This window comes from Camellia sinensis, chromosome 6 (assembly GCF_055761805.1).
Source record: "Camellia sinensis isolate YWXY chromosome 6, ASM5576180v1, whole genome shotgun sequence".
NCBI lineage: Eukaryota > Viridiplantae > Streptophyta > Magnoliopsida > Ericales > Theaceae > Camellia > Camellia sinensis.
The window spans coordinates 191,983,373-191,998,137 of NC_138966.1; the positions used below are offsets into that span (position 1 = coordinate 191,983,373).

General features: G+C 33.3%; 1 protein-coding gene across 1 annotated transcript; it reads right to left on the reverse strand.

Moving 5' to 3' along the window:
* Nucleotides 1–12,340: 12,340 nt before the first annotated feature.
* Nucleotides 12,341–14,074, reverse strand: LOC114278643 (uncharacterized). Its single transcript, XM_028220731.2, has 2 exons — nt 13,465–14,074; nt 12,341–13,365 (listed from the first exon to the last, which is right to left on the reverse strand). Exons 1-2 carry the CDS (start codon nt 14,072–14,074, stop codon nt 12,341–12,343), a joined length of 1,635 nt encoding a protein of 544 aa, XP_028076532.2.
* Nucleotides 14,075–14,765: the final 691 nt, after the last annotated feature.

Sequence of the window (14,765 nt, forward strand, 5' to 3'; positions counted from 1 at the left end):
TTTTTAAAAAAAAAAAAAACTGATTCATATTATTAAAACTAATTTGAACCATACGTTTCCATCTAAATCTAAACTGGATAAAAACTCAACTCTCTTCCACAAAATATGTTAATCTCATTTCATATAAGATAATTATATTTAATTATTTTTTATTGAAGTCTATGTACATAAAACAACTTCTTGTTAAGTGGTACCATAAACTAATTAATAAAGGTCCTGTTTGGGATGAGCGTTTGGATTAAAATAGTCAGTTGTAGCACTTGTGTCCTTTAAAGCTTTTGGTAAGTGTATTTGAACCCTTTATTCTATTTTGGGAATCTTTGGTGCTGTTGTACCTTAGTTTTGGAGGTGTACAAATTGATTTAAACTTGTTAGGATTGCTCATTCACGCTTGTTCGTGTTGAAAAGTTGTTTGGAAACTTGAAAATCATGTTCTGGGGTCGACACCGGTCTTGGTGGTGTCGACACCTTCTCTTTTACTTGGCCGCAAGGGTCGACACCAATCTGGGAAGAGTCGACCCTTATTCTGAAATTGCTCACTGCATTTTGGTGTCGACACCAACCTGGGGAAGGGTCGACACCTGCTGTGCAGTCAAACTTAGTGTTCCAGCTTTTCTTCTTGGGGGTCGACACCTGTGTTGCAAGGGTCGACACCTACGATGTTTTTTTTCAAATTTTTCTATCGATTTGGGGACTACTTTTGGGGGTTTTGACCAGATATTTTGGGTTGACTCTGGGGCTTATTTCTAACTTTATCTAGTGCTATAAATAGGCTCTCACTTAACCCTTTTCTTTATGTCTTCTTTCCTTTTCTCCCTCTAAATCGTGAGAGTCTCTCTCTCTTTCTCAAAAAACACATTTCACTCATAGATCCTTAGATCTGCTTGCTTGAAGGCCTCTATTCACCTTGCTCCTTTGAGATACATTGTAGAGCTTGTCGAGGGCTTCATTTTGATCGGAGCAAAACGTCGTTTCTCGTTCGTCAACTTTTGAGTTTTTCTTTCTTCTTCCTCTTCTAAGCTTGAGGTAGGGATATTCTACTCTCCTATATGGATTTTAACATAGATATTGTCATCTTGTATAAACGGTGTGATTTGGAAAGGTTTTTGGTAAAATTTTGGTTGGTTTCCATATGTATAAAAAAGTGGTTTTCTATTTGGGTGCTTTATGGGCATGAGAGGTCTTGAACATATTATGACTTGAGAAGAATTGATGAAATTTGGTCTTTGGTATAATGTTTGATAAAGGGGGAGATTTTCCCTAATTGAATTAAATAAGTTATTTCGTATAAATAACGAGATTTGCTTGGAAATTATGGGATTGAAGGAACATGTGATTAAATGGTGTAGTTGGATTAATAAATTACTCACCTATGGAAATGTCGATAAATTATCTATTTGATAGATTTATTTATTTGTTTAGAAATAACTGTTTTGGGCTATCGGTGGAGGATAGTCATGATTGTTGTAGAAACTGCATGATAATTAGGTAAATTGATACTAATCAATTAGAATATGTCATTGAATATGATGGTTAGATATAAACATTGAATATGTGATTAAATTGGTCATTGTATATGACAACGTATTTAAATACATTGTATATGTATCTTTGTTTGTGAGGAGATAGGGGATGTACTTCATTGTTTGGGAGGAGATAGGGGATGGACTCCATTGATAATTAAGTTGGCCAGAGTATTCAGGGTGAAAGTCCCGAAATCTTATATATATTTGGGTACCGGTACCCTCGGACGTAGTTCCGTAAAATAGCAAGAAATAGAAGTGTATGAATAAATGTTTATGATTGAAGAGTTGACAAATGAGTTGTAGTCTCATTTTGAATTGTTTAAACGATGATGAACTATGTCCATGAATTGATTTGGACAAGTAAATGTAAATGAATGGAAGTATGGATGTCAATGTTGATTGGTTATAGATGTGTAAGTTGGTTTTCAAGTGTTAAACATTTATCGAATGCTAATGTTTTAGTTAATTCTCATATATTGTTTAGCATATCTCTACTGGGTTTTGGCTCACCCTACTTGGGACACCATTTTTCAGGTGTAGGTTACATGCCACCTCCAAGGACATAGCTTGGGAGGTTTAGGGGTTGAAGACTCCATTTTGTACATTTTGTTTGGTGTTAAATGTGAATCCAAGCCAAGGGCTTTATATGTAAAGAGTTAGAACTCTTCTTTTATTGTAACCAAGTGTTAACTTGGAAAGTTGTAAGCCCTTTGGGCACTTATTTTTGTTGTTTAGAAGTTAGAGTTACATGCTACAGTTTCAAGATTAATGCTTATGAAAATGTAATGCATGTAATGTCTTTGTAAAGGAAACTCTGATGATTGAAGAGATGGTATTTCTCCTATGTTTATGACAATTTGTGAATGGTTGTCTTGTTCTTTTTTGAGGGCATTACAGTCATGTAGGACAAAATAGGCTATTTTAATTAAATAAGATAAAATGTCACATCCAATCCATAATCATTTCATTTTTTCTCTCACAAAAGTTAAAAAATTTAAAAAGTCTATCCCAAACGAGACTTTTTAACTTTAAGCTAAAATAACTAAAAAGCTAAAAAGCCAATCCACATTCCAAAGGAACCCATAATGGAGAGAGAGAGAGGGAGATGGCTTTGGCATTGAATGATGTTAGATTTTTTTTTTTTTTTTTTTTTGGAATTTAATATTTGTACGATGACATTAGTGAACCATAGAAGAAGAAACAAAAAAGGATGACCATTGTGTGGTCCTTTTGGTAATTGTCACGTTGCATTGCATTCACATTTCATTTATTTACATTATTATTATTTTTTTTAAATGACATTTAGTACCTAAATTCACATTGCCTCCACTGATATTAAAAAATATAGATTGTGTTTGGTTTAATTTTTTAAATGAGTTTTTATTTGTCTTTAATAATTTTTTTTATATTTAATTAATTTTTGTTAAATACAGCAAAATTAGATACATGACTTATGTTGTGACATTTATTTATTTGTCTTGCAAAAATCAATAAAAGTACTCTATATTTTGAGTTTTCAAAAATATTTTTTTAAAATATTTAATTCATTTTTTAGTAATTTTTTTTATATTGCAATTAAGTTTTAAATTTTTTTGATCTAGCTCAAGTAGATATAAAAATTTTAAAAATAAATAAATAAATAAATATTGGTTAAAAAAATAAAAATGTTCACTATAAAAAAATATATGAATTGAAAATTCAAAAAACTACACTTGAAAACTCCAATCAATAAAAATTGAGGGCTGCTAAATGCCCCTACCTTTCTATTGTAGATCTCCTGCTTCTATGGCCTTCCATCACCAAAATTGCTTCCCTCTTTAATTTTCTTTTGACCCCTACCATAATCCCAAATATACCTTTGAACCTCACCCGTACACTTTCTACTTGTAACTCCTCATTCTCTTCTCCGGTAGTCCCCCTTCCACTCCGGCTACCCTCTCTCTCCGGCCAACTAGTTTGGAATAGTATTCTCAAAGATAAATTTATTCCTTGTGGTCTAGATTTGATCATTGAACAATGGCCAACAATGATCATTCAACAAAATTTCAACGTCAATAATTATTAAATTTGATTCAAATCTCTGACACATATTCAAGGTAAAATTGCCTAGAAAAAAGGAAAAATATATATATTAATCTGTCTTTTATAAAGAACACGCTTCTTGTTCAGGAGGTTTAAGAAATAAAACAGTTTAGATTGTCCTTTACACAGTAACATGTTGGGCATAGAGAATTTTGGCTAAATTTTCCTAATATTGTTGACAAATATTGACTTTATTTTTTATTTTTGTCAAATAAAAGAACATGAATTTATTGAAAGAAATAAGACATACAACTAAAGATGCCATCATCAACCAATTGTTAATTGGAATCTCATATTGGAACGATTTGGTGCAATTTATGTGCTACTTAGTATAATTTTCTTTTCTTTTCTTTTTTAATTTGTGCAAGAATTTTGGTGTCACTTTTGCTTACATTTTCATAAGAAAAAAAATAGTTTGAATAAAATGAAAAAAAATATAATTTTTGAAAAGCAAAACAAAAAAAACAAAAAAGTGATTTTAATTTATATTTTTTGATTATCCAGTTTCAACCTGTTAAAATCTACACCAAACATAGTGATAATAGTCTTCAATTGAAATAGCCTTAGCAATTCTGTTTTATTGTGTTGGTTTGGGATATAAAATCATGTGATTATACTATGTATCTAGTCAATTCTTAATTCCATTTTTGGATGTAAAAATGGGTCTTTAAATTTTTTTTATATTGATGTATTATTTTTTATCCTTTCATTTTCAGCTGAAATACCAATTAGCTCATGGGTGGAACTGAATCAATAAATTTTGAATCCATAATTGATTTTACTATGTTGTTTGTTTGATATCCTATATTCTTTGTATATTGGACAAATATATAAACATAAGGAGTATACCAAAAAAAAAAAAAAAGAAACAAAAAATCACTCATATAGAATATAATTTTGGAGATTTATATCAATTCATTTTAAACTATAAGACCTAACTTATTATTTTAAAAATGTCATGCAAATTTGTATCAGTGATTTTAAATCAAAAGACCTAACTTATTATTTTAAAAATGTCATTATCATATATTGATGCATTTTATCTATGTCAACGACATTTTTAAAATAATAAATCAGTTTAATATTGGTCTCTTTTTTTTTTCTTTTTCTTTTTCTTTTGAAATGAATGAATTCAAATCTATGAATTTATTTTGCACTAATTTTTATTTGTATATCAAAAATTTTTCCTTTATTTTTATTTTTATAAAACCAATTCTTGGCCATACTCTCTCATGCTTGTCCATCCTTTTGGTATTTTAATGGTTCTTCAGAAGTTCATATTTCATATTGCAACTTCTTTTAACTTGAGAAAATTAAAAGGTTTGTATTGATCATAAAACACTAAATAATTTGGGGTTAATTAGTCAAACTAACCGAGGTCTAATACACATGAACTATTTAGTCACACAAATCTTGTGTGCTCATAATAAGGTTCAAATTTTTTATAACCATATTTTCTCTTTAAATGTGGAGACAATGCAAATGAACTGTTCCAATGTAAAAAAATGGAGGGTTTTCTTGGTTATTGAAATGCAATTTGTTAAGATTAGTTGCTTTTTTGGGTAAATCTATAAGGCATTAATGTTTTTTAATTTTATATTTTGAATTTGTGGAAGATTTGTGGAGGGAAATGAAGAAAAAGTTAGAGAAGTGAATGCAATATTAAATAAATTTTTGTTTACTTTTTTTGTTTATTATTCCCCCCCTCCACCCACAAAATACCTTGCAAAATCTAAACATAGAAGAACGAGATATGTGAGAAAACCATAACAAATTTATAGTCCAATCAACCAATAAAGTACAACGATGGCCAACTAATTGGATTCAAATTGTTACCATGTTGCTACGGTCATCTCCTCAAGCGCCACCACGACCACCATTCAGGGAATCCGGCATAGTCACCTCATCAAGCGGGTTCTCTACTTGCAGCTCAAATGCCACTACCTTCGCGGCCACCTTTCACAGTGCAACTCAAATGAAAATTGATTAATACATTTAATATCACAACATTACAATCAACAACTGTCATGTTAAGATGTAATAATATGTCATAATATCATCTAATTTATTTATATTCAGAAAATATTCTTTGTTTCTCGTCTTTTGTATTTGTTGAGACGGATGATATATTTTCTGAAAAAGAAAAGAATAAAAAAATAGTTTTGTCTTTAAAAAGATTATTGTACAGTACATTAATTCACCTAAATTGATAGTTTGATATCCATCTTTGATCACTTTTTTTTTCCCTCTCTCTATCCTCACCATACATTTAAATAATGTCATTTTTCTAAAATGTTAACCCCTAAAACAAACAAATTTCATTTATTATGAGGGGGAAATGTTTCAGCTTGTCATTCATTTGACAAACAATTGTTTCATCCTCAAACCTAGGTGTAGCACTTGTGCCTTTTAAAGCTTTTGGTAAATGTAGTTGGACCCTTTATTCCATTTTGGGAACCTTTGGTGTTGTTGTACTTTGGTTTTGGAGGAGTACAAATTGATTTAAACTTGTTGGGTTTGGTTGTTTGCACTTATTCTTGTCAAAAGTTCCTTGGAGACTTAGAAATTCCATTCTAGGGTCGACACCAGCCTTCTTAGGGTGACCCTTCCCTGTTGATGAAGTTCTGGAAGTGTTGTTAGAACATAGGGTAGACACCAGACTAGGAGAGGGTTGACCCTCTTCTGTCTGTGTGTTGGTTGCTGGAACATAGGGTAGACACCAGACTGGGAGAGGCTCGACCCTCTTATGTCTGTGTATTGGTTGCTGGAACATAGGGTAGACACCAGTCTGGGGTAGGGTCGACACCTGCAGTGCAGTCAAAGCTTTCCCAAATTTTTTTTTCTTCTTTGGTGTCGACACCACTGTTGCAGGGGTCGACACCTGCGACTTTTTCCCAGATTTTTCTACCGGTTTGGGCCTACTTTTTGAGGATATTTTGACTAGATATTTTGAGTTAACTTTGGGGCTTATATCTATTTTTGACCTAGTACTATATAAAGGCCCTCACTTGACCTTTGCTCTCACTTTTTCTTCCATTTCCTCTCTCTAAACCGTAAAACACCTTCTCTCTTTCTCAAAAGGCACTTCTCATTCAAAGATCCTTAGATCTACTTGTTTGAACACTTTTACTCACCTTGCTCCTTTGAGATAAAATGTAGAGCTTGTCGAGGGCTTTATTTTGATCGAAGAAAAGCTTGGTTTCTCCTCCATCGACTTTTGGATTTTTCTTCCTTCTTTCCCTTCTAAACTTGAGGTAGGGATAAACTACTCCTTGTTATGAGTTTTAACATAGATGTTTGTCATTTTGTATAAATGGTGGGTTGTGATGATTTTGGGAAGTTAGGGTTTTGAATTTGAAATTACAAAAGAGGGGTTTTCAAGTATGGAACTCTATGTGTATGTGAGACCTTGGAAAATGGGGTTGTTGGTGTGAAATTTATGAAATTGAGCCTTTGGGTTAAGGTTTGAGAAAAATGGGCAACATGTCCAACTTGAATGTTATTCATTAATTTGTATAATTAATGTAGTAATTGTGGGAATATGAAATTGAGTTGGAAATCATGAAATTAGATGGAATTGAGATTGAATGGTGTAGTTGGATTGATTAATCACTCACCTACGAAAATGTTGATAGATTATCTGTTTGATGAATTTATTATCTGTTTAGAAATAACTGTTTTGGGCTATCGGTGGAGGATAGTCTTGATTGTTGTAGGCAATGCATGATGATTAGGAAAAATTGAAACTAATCAATGGGAATATGTCATTGAATATGACGGTTGGATTAACACATTGAATATGTGCTTTAATTGATCATTGTATATGATAAAGTGTGTAAATACATTGCATGTGTATGTCGTTTGGGAGGAGATAAGGGATGTACTCCAGTGTGTGGGAGGAGATAAGGGATGTACTCCACGGTTTGGGAGGAGATAGGAGATGGACTCCAGTGATAATTAAGTTGGCCGGAGTGTCCTGAGTGAAAGTCCCGAAATCTTATATACGTTTGCATAACGTAGATGATTGAAGTATTGAAATGTTAATGATATGAGTTGTAGTCTCATTTTGAATTGATTATGATTGAAGTGTTGATAGTATGAGCTGTAGTCTCATTTTGAACTGTTCGGATAAACAATGAACCATATCTATAAATTGATTTGGATAATGAAACGGAAAGGAATTGAAATATGGTTCTGAATATGGATTGGTTATGGAAGAAATGTACGTTGGTTTATATGAGTTAAACATTTATCAAATGCAAATATTTTAGTTAATTCTCATATTATGTTTAGCATATCTCTACTGGGCTTTGGCTCACCCTATATGGGACATCATTTTCAGGTACATGTGATATGCCGCCTCCAAGGATGTAGCTTGGGAGGTTTAGAAGCTGAAGGCTTATTTTGGTAGTTATCTTTTGTATTACATGTAATTCAAGCCAAGGGCTTAATATGTTAAGAGTCAAAACTCTCTTTTGTTGAAACCAAGTGTTGACTTGAAAAGTTGTAAGCCTGTAGGGCATACTTTTGTTGTCAACATGTAATATTTTTGTAATGAATACTCTGATAAATGAAATACATGTTTATTTCTCCTATGTCTATGGATGTCATGAATGATTGGTTTATATGTATTTTTCGAGGGCGTGACACTAGGAAGCATGGATATGGATACAAGTATCATAATTCTTCAAAATCTAAGAAATTGAGATATAGGTACAAGAAGGATACATTAATAATAAAATATATTTTTATTATTATAGAGTTAAAATAGGGAAAATTACAACCCTAGGGGGTGGGGCTAGTGGGAGCAGCTTGGGGCCTGGGGGTATACTCCCTCCAGGTCTCAGGTTCAACTCTTACTAGGTGCTATCAACTCTTTGAGGCCACACTCGCAGGCTCTGCCCAAAATTTATTTGTTATTCGACTAGAAATTTTAAGAGTAGGATATAATTTCCAAAACTGCCACAAGAAATTAGTATTTTAAGCAAACTTCAAAAGGAGTATTTGTAATTTTCCCATTAAAATAGCAATAATTTTGAATTATTATTTAATATTAATATTTTTTTAAATCAATAAAATAGCTTGAATTTTCTTTTAGTGAAAATAATATTACTAAAATGATTCCAAAAATATCAAAACATCCATCACATGGCAACATAAAAAGGCAAGCTGAAAAGCACTCGTGATAGCAGCAAAGGCCAAGAAGTACGGATACAGACATATGACACGACATTAACAGGCTAACACAAAATTTTCAAAAAATGTACACATGACATGTGGGGGGGCCACGTGCAAAATATATAATTTTATATATTTATTATATGTCATATACAAGGATACAAAATTATTATATGTCAGATATAAGAATATTTAAGTAAAATATAATAATGTTTGAAGTCAAAAGAAGAAAATTAGATGCAAATTTATATTGTTTTATTTTATCATTGGATTCCAAATTATTTTATTTAAACTTGTAATGTGTTTCATGTGTATCTAAGAGTTAGGAAGTGTCTTACGACTATTGTGTCGTGTTGGTGACACGCTACCTTCTTAGAAATGCTTGTGCTTCTTAGAAAAAATGAATTGCCTTCAATTTTCATCATCCAAACAAAACAAATGTTTCACGTAACTTGGGTTGTCTATCTCCTCCTTCGTATTTCTCACTCATGGATGCATTTTTCTATGTAACAACCAGAATTGAGTCCTTCATGCACATGCTAATTGAGGTAAATTAAATTGAGGATACATATCCATGCATATCCAACATGTACAACCTATTTCAAGTATCCGCACTTTCATGCCTCAAACTAAGATGATGCACTCGGTCTTATAATGGATTGTTAAATTATCATCAAATTTATCCTATCCAAGTAAATGGGCCCATATGTAAGAATCACAACATTTCAAATGGAACCACAAGAAGTTTGTTTTCCTTTTTTAACTAAAAATTGCAGTTCCAACATAAATAGTAGATCTTGCAGGCTAATAGACAGCCTTCATAGTCTCATGACTTTGACATGGAGAAATAAGATCACTATTAAGGACTGTCATCTTGAACCAAGTTCTTTAAGCAACCCACTCAACTTGGCAAAATCATTTGTGGCCCAACAAATTAGAAACTTGATAACCAAATCAATACAACACTCTTAAATCAACATTTATTTGAACACACAATTATTATCTTAAAAATATTGCATTTGTTCACAAAGAGAAAACTCCCTCCATCAATATTGTTTAGTGAGAGTCCATCAGAGTCACCTTTGCTACAACTGATCTTTATAAGTCAACAAGCAAGCCAAGGGGCGCCAAGGGGCTATTTGAAGGGTGTCCAGATGATTTGGACACAATGCAGACGATTCAATCATCTCCATACTACATATGATGGATTATCTTTAGTTTTGGCCTCATCAAAAGATCCAATTGATGAGACTGCAAGAAATCATAGGGCATTCACCAATTTGGAAATCCAACACCAAATGAACTCTTTATATGGATGACAATAACACCCCCCCCCCCCAAAAAAAAAAAAAGGTAAACAACATCAACAACAACTGCTACTTTCCCCACCCTCTTCATTTAAAAGGGGTGGATTTTGTGGTGGAGGTTATAGGTTCAACTAGGAAGTACGTAAAGAAAAGAAGACAACCATATTCGAATCCAATGGAACATGTCTAAATAGGTTTGCCAACCAAGAAATTTACTTGTATAATAACACAACAATATTTGTCATCCTCCCTCCTAAAACCACATACCTACTTTCGAGAATATCACTTAAAGAAAAAGAAAATCAATTAATGTATAGCATAATAAGGCCTCGTTTGGAAATAGACTATTTTAGTGACTTTTTGGTTTTTTACAAAAAGATGTGCATTAAAGTAAAGAGAGTGATGTGACAACTTACAGTGACTTTTTGGCTTTTTGGCTAAAACATACAGTCTCCAAACAAGGCCTAAATAACAAATAAATCCATAGACAAAATCATGCTAGGTTCAACCATAATCATGAAATGTAACCAATTGTTTGCAAGGGATTAGCTCACTAAAGTGTTTCTCAAACTAGAAAACAATTAGTGGAATGAGAGGAATGTGGGTAAGGATTGTTTCCCTCTATAAAGTTGTACAATAAACAACTTCATTTCAATAAATGATGACATAAACCTACAAGTATTCGTCCTAAATCCAATAGAGTTAACACAACAAAGGATTACCTCCTATAAATCAATCATCAATTACCTCCATTACTCTACATGTTCATCATAATGGCAGTCCACCATAACATTAGCTTACGTGAGGTAAGAATTCACGCGTATGGAGTCAATAATTATATCATTTCCAATGATTTTCATATAATTATTACAGGGGAAAAAAAGCTCCCCCCAACCCGCCCAATAAAAGGAAAAAATTTGTTGACTTGTCCTCTAAACCCACACTAATGTGGTTTGTGTCAAATCCAAGTTGGATCCCCTTTTGATGGAGACAACTGGCAACACAATACTTAAGTTTATAAACAATGTAGAAATTATGCTTCTAATGCTCAAACATTGATTTGGCATGTGTTGGATGATGCTGGGCCCACTTGGGAACTAGAATAATTTAATTTTGAGTCTTCTCTCTATTCATATCTATGTTTTATGTGAGCTTTGGTTCTATTTTAGGGTTGGGTATTTTTTTAATTTGCACAATTTCTGGAATTGGTCTCAAGAATGGGTTGTTTTGCTGAGCCATGAGCCTTGGTATTGTTTTAATTTGTTTAACAGTTTTATTTAGTATTAGATAAGTTTTGGAAGTCAATTTTTTTATTAGTTTTCTTTCTTTTTTGGTAAATCCTAGTTCTACTTGGTTAAAGAAGTCTCCTCTAATTCTATATTATGCTATGCATTGCTTCTAATTCAATGATCAAATTATATAGAATTTTCTAGAGTTTTGAATCCTCTTTTCGGTTTGTGAATTGCAACTCTAGCCCTAGGTGTGATGCCTAAGGGATTCTAGGATTGATTCCTAGTTTTCTTCCTCTTTTTCCTTCTTTTCTGTTTAATGTTCATGGATTATAGTTTACAGCCTTTAAACAACTTTTATTATGCCACCAAAATTCCTTTCCCCTTGAGCCCAAACCTTTCACAACCAAACCCCACACATTCCTTATCATTCTTTCATTAAACCTAAACCTATGACCAAATTTAGACTGCTTTAAACCTGAATGTGCTGCATCACCTCTATTCCACGATAAGATTGAGGAAGGGATGATCAACCCAGAGCGTACCCTATTGCCATTCTCAAAGAGCAATAGAAAGTTTCTAATCCGTCTCTTTAATATTAATGTATATTTGAAGTTTGAAGCAATAGCATATGAACTTTTTAAAGGAAAAGTTGACCATTCTAAAAAATAAAAATAAATAAATAATCAACATAATGCATAAATTATACATATCATGTATCTAACCATATAGCAAGATACAATAAAATGCACCTATAACAAAATGTAATTATTTATCATGAGATATTGATGCTCTGTACACATTAAAAAAATCCAACAAACATGAAGGACAACAAGCAAGCAATGCACAAGTTCATTAAATACAACCATATTACAAATGATAATAAAATAAATGTTAAGAAAATTGAACTATTTTGCCTCATAAGGTATGGGTATAGAAAGGGGATAAGACCACCACAGATATTAATACTACATCCATGTTGTGTCAACAACTATTGAAAGATTATTAGTCAAGTAAATCAAACTTGAGCTTTTGAATCCTCTGGACCAGGGGTAGAAGTAATAGGATTTCCTAACAAACAAGATGATGGTTTTGAGGGCAACTCCCCATCAAGAGATTCAGAATACATATCCGCATGTCCACCATCCACCTCAACATCATTAATTGAACTTTTATTGTTGATGTTATGAGTCCGCATCTGAGAAACTAAAGACTTCTGTTCTGTAGGATCTTTCTTTCCAAGGTTGATCTCCGCCTGAGATAGGTTAAATTGCTTTTCCCCAAAGGAATCAGTACTATCACTATAGGTGCGGCAAAAGGATTGAGATTTCTTATTGTTGGATCTTATTTTTCTGGATGAAGAATCTTCTTTCTTATTGGAATTTCTCCTGATTGCCTTATTCTTACCCCGATTCATGGCTTCTCCAGCCATCAAATAACTATCCTGGTCAAGAGTTTCACATTGCATGTTTGTTTTAGGGCCACAAGAGCTAACAGATAAAGCAACAAAAGATCTTGATCTGGCTGAAATTCTAATACTATCCTTCCAACCATCCTTACTACTAATACCCAAAGGACTATCCCACTCAGCAATTTCATCATTGTTAACAAATCTGTCACTGGATCCATCCAAACTAGTCATTGGATAAAAATTCTCTAGCCTCATTTCTGTATCATGAATAGAAAGCATTTGATCTAGAGTGCTAGCCTTGCCAACTGCTCCAACATTCTGATACCTTTGGGACATCTTCCACCTCTCTGAGAGTCTCTTTTTGGCCTCCCTACTTACAGATGACTTAGTTGAAAGCCATGATGAAGGTCTAGGTCGGTTACTCCAGTGAAAGGTCTTTCTGAGAGTCGATATTGTCAGTTCTGATTCACTTCCAGAATCACTTCCAAACACATTATATGAGCTCTTATCCCCAGCATATCCCATAAAAATGGAGGGCAAATCCATCGGCTCACCACGTAAACTTTCTCTCATTTTCCTAGTAATCTCCTTAGCTTTTTCTTTGGGCTCTCTAGACTTGGGCCTAAAAAAATCTGCATCATCATTAGATGAGTTTTTCTTAACCCAATGTCCTCCCTCACCAGTATCAATAGTTCGATATTCCCAGTGCTTCCTACAATCTGACTAATTACCATGAAAAGAACTGGTTGATAAAACAGATTTAGTAGCATTCTGCATCTTCTCAAGATTTGGCTTAAGAACAACAATCTGTGTTGGGAGAATGTTTGTCTCACTCCCATGCTTCCCTTCTGATTGAATGTTTGGTGATTTAAGAGGTTTTTGAGCACCACGATGATTGCAGAAGTGGGTAAAAAGACCATCATAATGTTTCTGACGAGAGCATTGTAAAATCCCTTTCTCTGACTTCCAACCAATGGTACTGCTTTCATACTTATCCAATTTTGATGGGTCCACATTTGCCATGTGACTGCATTTTGATCTAAGAGCAACACCTTGCAGATCAACGAGATGCTTTGTAAACAAGGAATCTGGCTGCTGAAGAAACTTAATCAATAAGTCTTTGTTGGCATCCAGCATGTCAAGCATATCACAAAATTCTTTTGAATTATGAAGCTTGACATTTGTGGAAAGACATTTTGCAGCCATAAACTTTTGTTGAATGAATGCCATCTCTGCCTCAGACAGCTTTGAGTTTGTAGTCCTTTTTGTTGGGTAACTACTTCTCTCAACCTTTGATGTTTCCAAAACTTCATACTTATCATTACATTCTTGCTGCGCCATTGAGTCTTTCCTATTTGATTGGTGTTCATATGGTTTTCCATCCCTTTGCGATGATACCGATGCAGTCCATTGTCAATAAGTTTCCGAGAACCCTTTATGTTGTCTATGAAGAGGTTGCTGAGGAGGCAGCTCATCAAGACCCATCAATCTGGCAATAACACTCGATGGCCGTCTCTTGGACTCCGTTTCATTTGACATTTCTTCTACTAATAACTTCTTTGTTGGGGTGCTAGTAACTCGTCTAGAAGAGCTTACTCCACAACTCACATGAGAACTGCATATGCAAAATGAAATTTAAATTCATAAATTTAGTATAACCAAATAAAAAAGAACCACTATTGAGTGTTTGACACGTCACAAAAACAGCATTGCTTTGCTTTCGCAATGACTATTCAAAAGTTAATGTGAAAAATTAATACTTCAAATCATAAAGCTCAAATATAGATACAAAACATGAAATCAACGTACCAAATCTTCCTCAGTGGTGCCACCGCTATAAGAACTATGATCTGATGCCAATTTTGGTAAACTTCTTTGTCTTTGTATTTGCCTAGTTCCTAGATGATCATTCCAAGATGACATACATATTACTATGCACAGAGATGTAAGCAAACTGTGTATGCATGATTTCAAATCAACAAAACCAAATAAAACAATGAATTGAAACAACATGTAACACCCTCAAATATTA

Excerpts from the sequence above, each read along its gene's own strand:
- LOC114278643 (XM_028220731.2), bottom strand. The coding sequence starts at position 14,074 with ATGGCGCAGCAAGAATGTAATGATAAGTATGAAGTTTTGGAAACATCA. Across the intron at positions 13,366-13,464 it reads ATCAACCAGTTCTTTTCATG|ATTTTTTTAGGCCCAAGTCT; the intron begins GTAATTAGTCAG and ends ATGATGATGCAG.